This window comes from Phyllostomus discolor, chromosome 6 (genome assembly GCF_004126475.2).
Source record: "Phyllostomus discolor isolate MPI-MPIP mPhyDis1 chromosome 6, mPhyDis1.pri.v3, whole genome shotgun sequence".
NCBI lineage: Eukaryota > Metazoa > Chordata > Mammalia > Chiroptera > Phyllostomidae > Phyllostomus > Phyllostomus discolor.
The window spans coordinates 30,781,086-30,795,789 of record NC_040908.2 but is presented as its reverse complement, the minus strand read 5'-3'; the positions used below and the strand labels follow the sequence as shown (position 1 = coordinate 30,795,789).

The following is a 14,704-nucleotide window of genomic DNA, read 5'->3' as shown; positions in this document are numbered from 1 at the left end:
CATTGATGTTTCTCTCTCTCTCTCTTTCTCCTTCCCTTCCCTCTCTAAAAATAAATAAATAAATAATTTTTTAAAAAGCTGTTGGATCAGAGCTTTCACTTTAGAAGAAAAAAAACTTCAAAAATACAGAATAAAAAGGCATGACTCCTGCAAAACAATATGATGTTTCATTTTGCATGTTGTTAACTTTTGTAAAAATCAGATCATACTGTACATATTGTACACATCCCACCAGTTTTCTCTTTCTTTCTTTCTTTCTTTCTGCTCCACAATATGCTTTAGGGATTTATGCACATTGCTGCATGCAGCTCTTCTCAGTTTGTTTTTTCTCGTTGCTTTATAATTTAGCATTGTGTCAGTATACCATGGGTTTGGATTTTTTAAAAAACATTTTAAGAATTTACTTACGCAAAGATCAATTGGAACCGGGCAGCATCCAGTCTAGCAAAGAGAAAGGAGCTCTGAGGAGCTTTACAAAATAACAGGTATTTATAGGCAGAAGGGAGCAGGAACAAGTTACACAAGACAAAAAAGTGGGTTGGTTATTGCAAGCCACTTTCCTTTAGGAGACGGCAGCAGTTTATCAGGCAGGTTACCTAATTAGTGCTGATCAAGTGATTCTTTATCTTCTTTTTAAAATCAATTTATTGGGGTGACATTGGTTAATAAAATTATATAGGTTTCAGGGGTGCAATTCCATAAAAATCATCTGTATATATAGTACCGTGTGTTCATTATGCCAAGTCAAGTCTCCTTCCGTCACCATTTATCCCCCCGTACCCTTCCCTACCTCCCACCCACATGCGCCCTTTCTTTCTGGTAGTCACTGCACCACAGTTTGTTAATTTTATTCATTATTTAATCATGAGCATTTGTTTCCAGTATTTTTACTATTACGTACAACGTTGCAGTGATTAATCTTTTACCTGCCTCCAGGTGCACCTGTGGCAAAGAGACATGGGATGACTGGGTCCAAGAGCATTTGTACCTTCAACTTCAATACATACTGCCAAATGGCTATTAGGAGTACTTGCAGCCAATTACCCTTCCACCTAGGGTATAGAAAATGTCCTATTGTTCCACTGCCTCTGCAGCTCTGTCCTTGTGAAGCTTTCTTTTTAATATTTGCCAGCAAGATGGCATGTAGTAGTATATAGTTAATGCTTAAATTAACATTCTCCTGGTCACTAGTGAGTTTGAGCATCTTTTCATGTGTTTATTGGGCATTTGCATTTTCTCTTACATGTGTGTAAGTTGCCTGTTCACATCTTTTGCCAATTTTTCTGCTGGTTTGTATGTATTTTTCTTATTATTTTGTAAAGCTCCTTATATTTTGGATGCTAATGCTTTTTTGGTTGTCTTAAATATCTTTCCTAAGTCTATACTCATCTTCTCAATGACTTTATGTATCTTTGTTTTACAGAAATTTTTAGTTTAATACAGTCAACTGTCTTGGAAATTTATTTTCCAATTTCGGTGTGAAGTGAAGTTTTTTGTGTCTTTTTAAAGAAAGTCTTCTAAACTGTATATTATATTTTATTTAAAAGTTTCAATGTTTTGATTTTTCCCATTTAGAGCTTTAATAAGGCTAGATTTTTTATTTTAATGTGGTAATAAGCAAAGGTCTTATGTTATTTTTTCCACTAAGATAATCAATAGTATCCTTTATTGATTGGCCCATATCTTCCTCCATTGATTTTTAATGCTTCCTGGTCATTTGTCATTTTCTCTTGTTTATGGTCTAGTTCTTTGCTCTTTAGTCTCTTCCATTGGTCTGTTTTTTAATCCCTGTCAATACCAAAGCATGTCAATCAGTATAACTTTATAAAAATCAGTGAGATTGGCCTAAATTGTTCCATTCTTTTACTGGCCCCATCTGGTTTGGTTACTGATGCTACACCAGCCACATAAAATGGGTCGGAAGGTGTTGTTCTCTTCCGCTGGTCTCTGGAATGGTTTGTATAAGATGGAGATTGTCTACTACTTTAAAGAGGCAGAACTTACTTTTTAAATCATAAAATGCTGACTTTGTTTTATAATGGGTATCTCTCAAACTACCAACCCAATTAGTTAATGTTTATAGATATTCAATTTTTCTATATTTTCCTAAGTCACTTTTGGTTAAAAATGTATTTCTAGGAAAATTATCCATATTCTCTGATTTTGCAAATCTAATGTTGTAAATTATTCTTAAGTTCCTCTCATTTAAAACCTATTATACCTGTGAAATGCTACCTTTCATGTATCTCATTGTTTTATTGCTTAAAATGGACAGATTATTTTATCCTATTAATATTTCCAGAGACTTAACTTTTGATTTTGTTAGTCCTTTGTATTATTTTTCATTGATTTCTACTCTTTATTATTTTTTCTCTCCACTTTCTTTAGGCTTCTTCTCTCAAGGCATACTTAAATTTTGCAATGTGCTTTAAGTTGATCTGTTACACTCATTATTTTAAGATGAAGATTCACTACAAATAAAGTTCCTTTTCCTTTTGCTTTTACCAATGTCACCTATTGAAAGAAAATGTGTGTACATATTTTATATTAACTGGAACTAAATCAATAAGGACATAATGAATTAATTATCAGAAAGTTTCTGGTTAAACAGTTTTCTTCAATAAACATTCAAATAATGTTACTTTTCTATAATAATCATTTTAGTGTTAAATTCATAAATCAAGAGTTCTTGTAACTATTGTAATAATTTTTTCAATATTACAAGAAAGCTCCTTTAAGCATCTTAACAATAAATTTATGTAGAAACTTAACCTTATAATTGTGAAATACCACGTTAGTACAGATTGAACTTAAGTTTTATGTATCAAGTTGTGAAGTTTAGCTATTTATCTTCTCAAAACATTCTATCAACAGTTCCTCATTTATCAATATTTCTTATGAAACTGCTTTGAGTTTGCACCTGAAGTTCCAGCCACAAATGGAATCAAGAAATGTTGGCTTTATAGTTTGTTCCCAGGACCCTGTTGTTCATTCACTAGTTTCCTATACTGAAAGCTTAGAGCATTAATTTTCCATCTTTTTTATTTTTATGGTATAATCATTTAAGGCCACAAATTTCTCCATACAGAGCAGTTTAGCTATATCCCATAAGTTTTATTTGTTATATTTTAATTATAATTCAATTACAAATAATTGCTAGTTAGTATTGTAATTTCTTCTGTGACCCTATCACTTAAAAGGAAGTTTATTTTTGGTTTGGTTTGGTTTAGGCTTTTCAGTTGGTTGCACATTTGTTGGGGTGGGGGTGAGGGTGGGGTTAACTATCTTTTATTGCTGATTTCAAAGTAATTTAATTGCGTCATTGTCAAAGAAAATGATTTGTTTCATGCCAACTTGCTTTGTGACCTCATTCTTGGTCAATACCATTTTAGTACTTCTTATTAAATAGGTAAGGTTTCCGACAATTATGAAAACCTACCTACTCGATAGGAAGAACTAGTTTCTTTGTTCACTGTTCCTTCTTGCTTTTTGTTCTTTCCCACTGAATTAAATTTTCTTCTTCTACAAAGGAATTCTTTTGCTAAAACTTTGCTGTTAGTGGCCAATAAAACTTGTCCAAATGTGCCTTTACTTTCATATTTGAACATAATCATTTTGGGGGTATAGTATTCTAAGTTGGCAATTATTTTTCTCTAATAATTTTGATGGTATTTTACATGTTTTTCTAATCCTCTTTTTATTTGAAGATAATATCTTTTTCTCTCTGTTTGCATTTACAGTGCTTTTTTATGGCTCTACAGTTTTAACTAACAGATATCTGGCAGTGGATTTATTTTTGTCCCTATCCTGGGCATTGTTGAGATTTCTGAATCTGAGAATTTATGCCTTTTATAAATTATGGAAAATTTCCAGATTACATTTTACTGGAAATTGCCTGTCATCCATTTTCTGTGCCAGGGAGAGAGGTGGGGGTTGTTGAGGGGACAGGGAGGGAGAGAGCACAGGCAAATGAAAGAAATAGATCTTTGCATTCCATCTTCCATGTTTCATCTCATGTACCAGTTTGCCATGAAAACACAACTCCCCCAGCTACGAAGTCCACAAAAACTGCCTCTCCTATACTTTGGCTTCAGTTTAACCTCTGAGTATCCAGTTTGCATTGGCTGGTCAGGGTTCCATCTGGTATCCAGTTGATTTACTTTGGACCCCTGGGGATTTCTCATTCTTGCAAGCTCGTGTGTACATTTAAAACAATACTTGTTATATGTTACATATAATTTCTAGGTCATTCTTAGTGGAGATATCTTCAGGTTATCTAGTTTATAGCATTTCAGGAAGTAGATGGAAATCAAGATGTTCCATCTTCCAAATAGATTTGATTACATTCAATTTTAAGCACTTAATAGAGCTACAGGCAATGAAAATTTTTAAAATATGCCTGCTACTAGGGTTGAGGTAAAAAGGGCCACCTAGTTGACTTGTTTTCAATAGAAGAGTCAATTATCTAAGACTCTGCTCTTTGCACATCTCATTAATTATTTTACTTTAATATTTCAACTCCCTTAAATTGTTAGACTGAGTAGTCTAAAAAGCAATGTTATAACGTGATTTTACTATATTGTTTTCATCATTTTTCTGTCACGTGATAAGCACTAAAGAAATTCATCTGTGTTAACTACAGTTATATCGGCACAGTTAAGAAAATATGAACTCATCTTGATTCTCTGCAGATGGGCATTCTAGAAGTTGACATTCTTCCAAACCTGTTATGCCAAATTGAAAACTAGGTCACTTTTCATTTAAAATTTGAAGCTGTTTAAACTTTAAATTTTAAACTTTTCATTTAAAATGGTTTGCCTAGAGACTATGCTTTTAGTAGGGCCTGATAGTTTTGAGACTCAGGCTCAAATTCACCCACTCCTTCCAATCTTCCCTTTATATGTTTGTGAACCTTGGGGTGTTTCTCATTTCAATCCTTTTGTAACATTTATAGTTATTCCATCAACTGTGTCACACAGCTGTTTGCCAGTGATTCCAACATTTCTGGGCTTGCCTTCCCAACATGTAAACCCTTTGCAAGAACAGCACACAGGATTCTCTTTCATGACATCTCACCACAGAGCTGGTGCTCATAGCAGTCAAATAAACAAAGTAAATAAAAACAAAGTAAAAAAAAAGTTTGCTTGAATAACAACTTTATCTGAAACAGGAATTTCACTAACACCGATAAATGACAGGAGACTGAAGCAATGAAGGTATGTGAAACAATCCAAACCACCGTATTTATTTATTTAATTCCTGCTCACAGACTGCTTTGCAGAAGGAAGGATTCAGGTAGAAAGAAAACCAAATTCCTATGAGTCATTTACAAATCTAGAGAAAGCCAGTGAGAGGAAAGCCAGGGAAAGGAATAGTATCCTATTGTACAGATGCCTAAAGGATCACTTAGAATTCTACTACCCTCAAGCCTAGAACTCTCAGACTGTTCAACAGCCATTTATTTGGTCATTCCAGAAATGTTTTTTGAATACTAGTCACGTACCAGGTGCTGTCACAGGCATTTGGTATATAGCAGCAGACAAATCAGGCAGTAATGCCTACCTTCTCAGAGCTTATATTCTAAATAGTTACAGGTGACAGATAAATACACAAATGCATAAATAGATAAATTAATAGAGTGTATGACATGTCAGAAGTGCTATGAAGAAAAATTTAAGCAGGAAGGGGGCCAGGGCCCCAGTTGGGGAGATTGTCATTTTCAGTAGAGCGATTAGGGAAAGCATCATTGAGAAAGTGACATTTGGGCAAACAGCAGGCTGAAGGAGCAAGCCAGGAGGATGTCCATAAGAAGAACACTCCAGGTAAAAAGAATTGCAAATGCACAAACATTAGGGAAGAAAGAACATGCCATGTCCAAGAACTGACAAATGAGTACTGTGATAAGAACAAGATGGGCAAAGAGGAGAGTTACCAAAATTGAAGCTAAAGCGTCTGTGGAAAGGGAGAGCGCGAAGATCATGAAGGGTCACATTGACCACTGTATACGATTTGGGTTTTTCCCTGAGTTGAGAAGCCTCTGGAAGAAATTTTGAGATAGGTGTGATGCACATATTTCAAGCAGAAGAAAATGGCAAACTCTGAAGGCAGCTGAGGTTAAGAGAAGACTTTTTTTTTTTACATGGGAGAAATTGTGGCATTTTTGTATACTGGTGGACAGGATCCAGTAAAGTAAAACTAGGTGAACAAAACTTATGAAAGAAAGGGGGAAAGGCTGTAGTGGCCACCCTGACTAGAAAGAGGGGGAAAGATCTGATGTGGATGGGAGGAGCTGTGCTTAGTCAGGTCCAGGGTTCTGATCACCAGGGTAACAGGAGGAAAACTGGGGTATGCAAGCACAGGTACTGATGGATGGATGGCTGGGAGCATAAGGAAGCTCTCTCTGTGTTGGGTTCATTGTCTCTTTGAAAGGTCAGCTATGAATGACAATTAGGGAAGAGGTACTGGGGGCGGAAGGAGAGAGGGAGAAAAGGCGTCACACAGGGCTATGGAAAGCAATAAGAAGTAGTGGTGACAGAGAAGATTCATATCCGAGCTCTGCCATGAGCTGTGTGACCCTGGGTAATGTTTTTAACTTCCCTAAACCTCAGTTTCTTTTCATGCAAAATGAGGATAACAATAGTGCCAATATGGCTGCTCTGTGGTGAAGATGAAGAGAAATCATGTAAAAGCAATTGGGACCACTAAATAAATGTCAAGCACTTAGTATATGTTTGCTGTTAGCTGAAATAATTCATTAGGCACTCAATTACTTATCAATGAGTGGGTAAGTTGTGATATTTTATGTCCACTCTCTTTTCAGGCGGCTTGTCCTCACCAACCTTCGAGTCATCCCAAAAGGAGCATTCCCGGGATTGGGGGACCTGGAGAAAATGTACGTACCTGACAGCGCTGTGTGTGAACGCCGCCGTGGGGCTACGGGCGGCAGCCTCAGACCACACCTAGTGTGCTGTCCTGTGCTCAGAAGCCAGAAAACTCGTCATACTTCCTCCTGATTTATTTCCATATGATGGTTCCTAAACAGCATGTGGAAACTTTCAGAGTGTAGCACTGAAATAAGCAGAAGCAATCCAAGAACCCTCACTTTTCCCTTTTATAAGGTGTTGCTCCCAAAGAACTTATGAGTGGAATTTTTACAAACAAAAGCCTGTTTTCTCTGCTCACATCCATCCCCTTTCAGGGAACCTTTCTATCATTTCTGACTAATTTTGAATTGACAGCAGGGCCTAACATTTGTGCTTTAGAGCCTCTCTAGACTTCCTGTTCCCAAGCCATGCTGGCAAGTGGTGACTGACACACAAACATTGAAAAGTATCTGGAAAATTTACAGCACTGAGGGAGATTTCCTTTGAAAAAAAGAAAATGCCTCTGTTAATGCACACATTGACTTCTTACTGGGCTAGTTTCCCATCGGGATTTTTCCTAGATAGGATTTTCTCAAACTGGGGAACAGCAATAAAAAGCAGAACAAACTCTCCCATATTTAAGGTAACCCACGCTCCCTTTAAAGGTTCTTGATTCCCTCGCCCAGGCCTTTCCGCTCAGGAAGGAGTGTTCCTCACCACAGTGGCAGCCAGAAGTCAGGACTTCAATGCCCATAAACACAGCAACAGACAGAATGAAAGCAACCCCCCAGGTTACCTGTGTTTCCCCCTTCTTGAAGCTATTCAATCTTTCCTCTTGGTTCTTTCATCCCCCTAAGGGATGAACCTTCTTCATTCCCTGCCCTTTACGAAGAATATTTACTGAAGTCTGAGAAAGTGAGAAAGAAACCCATTAGTGAAAGAAACACAAAGCAGGTAATTATTGTTAAACCACCTGCTTAAAGGAGGGTGGTCAGAAGCCTTAGTTTCAACATAAATTTTAACATAAATTTACTGTGTAACCTCAGTTAAATCACCGTATCCTCCAGGGCCTTGATTTCCTCAGTTGCATATTAAAGGAGAAGTTTTAAAAGGAGGAGATGGTTTATGTGATCTCTGATTTCTAAGCGCAAACATTCTGCAGTTAGATAAGAGCCTAGTTTAAGACCTGCAGTCTGCAGGGTTTAGCTTCTTGGAGACATTCAACACTCCCAGGAACTGGGAGATGGGGGCACTCGTCTGGGCAGAGCTCACCAAGGTGAACGGGAAAGCAATGGACTTGGAGACCTTTTGGCTGAAGGTGTGTTCCTGATGGAACAGGAACCTGGCTACTGCCCTGCCTGGAATTAACACAGACCAGATGACTATAGATATGCCTAATCCCACAAAGAACCCTACAGTTGCATCAGAATTATTCTAAAAACAGAAATATCAGACATCACAAATAATCCACTTTAATCTAATGCAATCCAGCACCACGACTGACCCCTAACTGGGTGTTCAGCATCAGACAAGACCTTCTGTGCTGATCTAAATGGTTAGGTGGACCTGACATGGCACTGATCTCAGAGACAGGGCAGCTGGCTCAGAAGCTCCTCAACTTCCTCAGACACAGCTTGTCCATCTCGGCCTCACGTCTTTATCAATTGGCCTGTACTGACATAGGGAGACGCCAAAAATAAAATGAAAGTGACTTTATTTTTTTCCAACACCTTTTATGTACTAAGGCTTCAAAAACATTCCCTGATAGAGGGGCCTGGCCCCGAATAGAACTCTGTACAAGCTGTTTGGACCCTTCAGCCTCCAGGCTCACTTTCACCCATCGTCTCACCTTCCATAGGAGTTCTCATCTCCTTGACAGGTCTGTCCCCTGCATTTTTGTTCTCCCTTCCCTTTTCAGCCAGTTTCCTGAACTTAATAAATATTGGCTTCCTCTCCAATATTTACCTTTCCACAAATCATAAAGTTCCTTTCATTCATTTTTGACTTGTGGCCAAGGTTTCCTATCCTACTGAAAAAGAAGGGGGTGAGCTTTCTGTGTAAATTCTTCCTTCCTTCCCTGCTACCTTCCTCTCTCCTCCCATCACTACCACTCTTTTGGAAGAGAAGCCTGTGGTCACTGCCTCCCTCTCCTTTTCTTTCAGTCACTCTCCAGGCTGCCCACTTGCTTTGTGTCCACTGATTGTCTAACACCATTATTCTATTAAATTTCCCAACAATACCGTAACTGCTAGATCTAATGACTTCTACTTTGTCTTCTTAGTACTTAACTTATAAGCAGCTTGAGATTTTACTGACTGTTCACGCTATTCTTAATGCTCTTTTCCCTTTTAACGTCACTGACATCACACATTCTGCCTGTCCTCTTCTTATCCCAGGCTACTCCAAAACCACCTCTCCCATCTTTCTTGTTCCTCAAAAGATCAAATACTCCAGGGCTTCATTTTTTGGCCATTTTACAGCCACACCCCTTAATCATTACTCATCAAACAATGTCACACTCCCATGGCTGCTAAACTTTCCTTAACTGCCACCTCTCTTCCGAGGCCATAATTCTTGTTTTGAAGTGAAGGGCCTCGGAAACATCTACACCTACGTAAACTGCAAGTGCTTCAAATTCAGTACGTGCACACCAGCTCATTAGCTTCGTCCTTAAACTTCTCATCTTCCCACACTGCCCAGTGAATAACATCACCATCTGCCCAGACTCCCAAGCAAGAAAATTCGAAGTTTTCCTTGACTTAGGCCTTCTCTGTTCCTTTTATCCAGGTGCTCCTCTAGTCTTATTGACTCCCCCACAAAAATATCCCCAGAACGCAGCCCCTCTCTCACTCCTGATGCTGTTAGATCCAAAGTCTCATCAACTTACATAGCCTGCTGCATGAGGCTGCCATACCTGTCCTAGCTTCGATCTCCCCACCGCTCTGCTGCCAGACCTACATGGCTCAGACTCACTTGCAGAAGAAAACTGGGAGGAACCCTTATTGCTACAGATTTCAGTCCTAACTCCCTCACAGAGAAATAAACCCTTTATTTCCCACCATATGTGCTGTATCCCACACTTTCACCAAATAGGAAAATTTGGCATTTTCCAAGTATTATCATTACCAGACATACTTACTTAGAATGTGATGGCTGTTTCTTTGGACAATGCCTGGCATATAGAGGGAGCAAAAAACGGTAGCAGGTGAATAATGAAAAAATGAATCAACAAATAAATAAAATATACTTTCACACTGGTCTTATGTAGATGCTGTCCTGCCTAAAATTTCCTGTCTGAAAATTGAGACAAAACCCTGCTTGTCCTTCAGACTGCAGATCAAATGTATACTCCTTTATACAGTCTTTCTAGAACTCCGCAGTGCTTCCAAACCATAATCTCTTTTTGGAGAATTAATAGAATATCTATCAGATTGTATTCAGAATTTGAAAGTTTTTCCAGATCCCTTGATTGTTCTTTAAGGGGAAGGTCAGAGTGTAACTTTGTATTACAGTACAACACCAAATCCTGCTGCTTTTATCTCCCTGCTGTTCTTCTAATCTGTCTACTTATCTCTTTCTCCAGCTTCCACAGCATGCTCTCCCATCAGCCAATCCAGTCCCTACAGGGCAAGCAGAGTCACATTTTCTGAATTCATATGTGATCATGTCACCTTCCACATAGGTCTACCTCTCTTTCCCTGTCTTTCACAGACACATGCACACACATGAGAGCATACACTCTCTCTCTCCATGCCTTACCACTGCTCTTAACATTAAAAACAAAAAACCTGAACCTCTCATATTCTCTCCTTTGCTCTACTAGCCCCTTCTGAATTCATAAAATGTACTAAGTTATGCTGCCCACCATGGGCCTTGCTTGGCACACACTGTTCCTTCTGACTAGAGTGTCCTTTCCACTCTACCCTTCTAACTTAGTTGGCTCCTCCCATTTTTCAGGTTCCCACACCGGCGTCACTTGCCCAGGAAAGCCCTCCCTGACCTCCCAATGAGGGGAGTCACCATATGTGGTGACTATCATTTTAGCAATTTTATACTTTTTAGGTGATAATTTCATTAATTTCTAACTCTCCTATTGGACTGTAAGTTCCATGATCACAAGGATATTTTTGCTTTTACTTGGTGTTAGATCCATGGTGCCTCACACAGATTAAATACAATAAATAACTGATAAATGCATGAATAAAAAATGAATGAATAAACAAATATAATTAGTTGGAGAGACAAGATATCCAGATATAAAAAGAAAATACTAAATAATATGAATAATAACGATAAATAATGTAGAAGTTTAGAGGCATATGAACACTGGCTGAGAATCTACCATGATCTAGACATTGACTTAGTCATAGTTTAAAACATAACCCAGGGCAAAATGTACAAGACAATCTGTGCAAAATAAGTGCTACAGACATTGCGTTTGTTAGGATTCTCTCTGTTGTGAGAGACAAAGAAAGTAAACCTCAAAAAGTTTTAAGGAAGAAAAAAGGAAATTTAATGGCTCATTTAACTTGATGGTCAGAGAGGAAGAATGGCTTCACAAACATTTCTATTCAGGTCCCATGGCCTTAGGACTTGGACTCTTTTCCTCTCTTAGGTCTTACTTCCATTAATTTAGTTTTGGCCCTCAGTCCCATCCCTAGTGGCAAGACAGGCAGCCCCAAGCCTGCCTTCCCATCTTGGGTTCTATTCAGAAGGAAAGCTGACCTTTTTCTTGCTCCACCCCAAAAAGTTCTTAGATTTGATGACTTGCTTAGATCACATGACCGTCACTGGACCAACCACTTCAGCTAAAGGAATGTGACACTCACACTGGCTGCAGCCTAGGCAAATGGGCTCCATTCTTAGAGCTGAAAGTACCTACCCCAACCACATGGACTTGGAGTGCGGGAGGGAGATCCACAAACAAAAACCAAAGTCATTGCTGGGAAAAAGTGGAGGCTAGATACCAGTAATTGGGCAAACAACTAACATCTGAAAGGAAAATTAGTTCTGTTCTCATCTAGAAGAGAAAGGTCTCTATGGGCGAGGTGACTGGAGATTTGATGAATTTTATTTTTCCTTCTTCCTCGGAATGATTTAAAGAATCCAATAACAGTGCCCAACTCATGCTGATGATTCTTATTCTTTCACTAACCCAGCTTAAGCCACTCCCCTCTGCTTGAATTCAAAAGGGAAAAAGTCTTTTTGGTAGAACTAGCACAGGAGCGTCTGCATTGGAAAGGAAATGATCACTGTTCACACACACCTTAGCTTTAATCAGCCTCACTATTTCAGACCTTCCTACTCTTCACTGCTTTGGGACTGGCTGGGGAAAAAGGAAATCATTAAATGCTGCAACATGAAGTGGCTTTGCAAAGTGCACCGTAAACTGTTTACATTGTCTTTAATTACTTCGGAGCCATATGTCAGCTTGGTATAAAGTGTGAAGATTACATGGAATAGGGTGGGGGGACTAGGTGAACATGTGGAGATTTATGGTAACCAGAAAAATTATGTATGGAAATGAGTGCAATTTAAAAACACATCCACCGTGCTATTATAACACTGGAGGGGGAAGAAAAGCCAGTGTATAACAAAATATCTTTGAAAATAGGAGCATGATGAATATGTAAATGAGACCAATCAACATCAGCTGAGATACGGTATATGCAGATGAGACCGCAATAAGCCAAAATGTGAAATAGCTCCCAAACCATAAATATGAACCATATAAAATTCATTTGAAATATTCATGATAACATAAGGACAAAAAATATAATCAAGTGATTTACTTGCATATAAAAATGAGAAAACTAGTCTGACACTCCAGCCTTCACCCCCACATCACAGGGGAAAGAAAAGTTAACAGAGGGACTTTTAAAGGAAGATTTATCGAATGAGAACTGCTGCAAGCACACGAAAAAGTTGAGGATCCTCTGAAATCTCAGTTCTTCGGCCTTGCTCTACACAGATAAGAGGAAAAGAAAGAAATCAGGTAACTAAAACCATAATTGTGACAGTGCTAGAAAATCCAGGTTCTGATCCACTTTGCCTCCGTGGGCATCTCCTTGTTAGATAATGTAGGTCCAATTCTACCCCAGCTTTCTATGGTTCTGAGAATTCGTGAGCAACCTACTGAAACAAAGCAAGAGGGAGAGGCTGATGACTCTACAGGCTCCTAGTAAAACAACGGAGACCAAGGTCGGGGCCGTGAGACCTCTGAATGGGAAGAGGGGATCTGAGTCCCTGGGCGTCAAAAGGAGAACAAGGTTCCGTGGTTCTCTCCTCAGGTTGCACTTTAGAATCCCCTAGGTAGCTTTTAAAATAATCTACAGGTCTATCTTTCCCAGGGATTTTTAAGTTCCATTTGTCTAGGGTGGGGCCAAGTATTGATCATATTTTTAAAGCTCCCTTGATGACACTGACATACATCCACAGTTGAAAGCTACTGAGATAGATGACATTTAAGTCTGAATCCAATTCATAGAAAGAACAGTCAGGAACATGTGTATTATGTCTATATGGTGTGGCTGGAGAATAAGCAAAAGGGAGATAAGGTCAGAGAAGAAGCGGGGGTGAGGCCATAGAGCCCAGGGCCAGGAGGCAAGTTGGAGTGTGATAGGTAATGATGCAAATTAAATGGGTTCTTTTGAACAATCATGTGAATGATCTGATTTGCATTTTTTAAAGATCACTCACCCACAGATTTTAATTTGATAATATTTTGTTAATAATTTCTGTGTATATATTTGTAGAGATGTTAGTCTATATATTATTTTTCTTAAAATGTATTTGGTTTTGTACTGGTACTATAAAGTGAGTTGGGTGGTGCTTCCTCATCCCCTATATCCTGAAAGAGCTTGTTACTGAGAATTCAATAACGGAAAGAAGAGGAATTGCTTCCCTCCCACCCCAAATGGTGCTAAATCAGCTTGGTAAGACATGGGGAAAAGACCTCAACCCTTACTTCATGTCATTCATAAAATTTAACTCTAAATGAATCAGAAAATTACATATAAACGCTGAAACTAAAACTTCTAGAATAAAAAATAAGACAAGATCTTCACAATCTTGAGAGAGACAAAAACTTATTAAATAAGACATGAAAAGCATAGAATAAATTTTCATTTTGACCTTATCAAAATAAACTTCTGCTCTTCAAAAGACACTATCAAGAAAATGAAAAGCCAAACCATAGGCCAGAAGAAAATATTTGCAATACATGTGTCTGATAAAGGATTTGATTCAAGAATCTATAAGCAATTCCTAAAAACAAGAAATCAATAATAAAAATTCCAATTAAAAATGAACAAAAGATCTGAACAGATACTTCATACAAAAAGATATGCAAATGGGCAATCAGCCCATGAAAAGATGCTCAATATCGATACTCATTAGGTAAATGCAATTTAAAATTTTAAAGAAATTGCATGCCCACTAGAATAGCTAGAATCAAAGACTGGGAGTACTAGGTACCGGGGAGGCTGTGGAGCAACTGGAACTCACAGGTACCCGGCAAGATTGTAAAATGCTACAACCACTCTGGAAAACAGTTTGACAATTTCCTATAAAGTATTCACCCAAGAAAAGTAAAAACATATGTCCTCATAAAGAATTACTCAGGAAATTTTCATAACATATTTATTTATAATAACTGAAAGCAACCCACACAGTTGTCACCGGGTCATGGGGCAAATAAATTGTCTTCTGTCCGTATGACAGAATATTAGTCCAAAATGAAAATGAGTAAACTGCTAGCCCAATAACATGGATGAATCTTGAAAGCATTCCACTAAGCAAAAAAGCCAGACACAAAAGAATATACACCATCTGATTCTATT

At 38.3% G+C, this 14,704-nt stretch overlaps 1 protein-coding gene across 1 annotated transcript in view; it reads left to right on the top strand.

Annotated features, from left to right (window-relative positions):
• FSHR (follicle stimulating hormone receptor) overlaps positions 1–14,704 on the top strand; it is a 124,209-nt gene that overhangs the window by 22,757 nt on the left and 86,748 nt on the right. Inside the window, exon 3 of the mRNA XM_036029956.1 lies at positions 6,821–6,892. Coding sequence (XP_035885849.1) covers positions 6,821–6,892 — 72 coding nt within the window. The remainder of the gene's footprint in view (positions 1–6,820; positions 6,893–14,704) is intronic.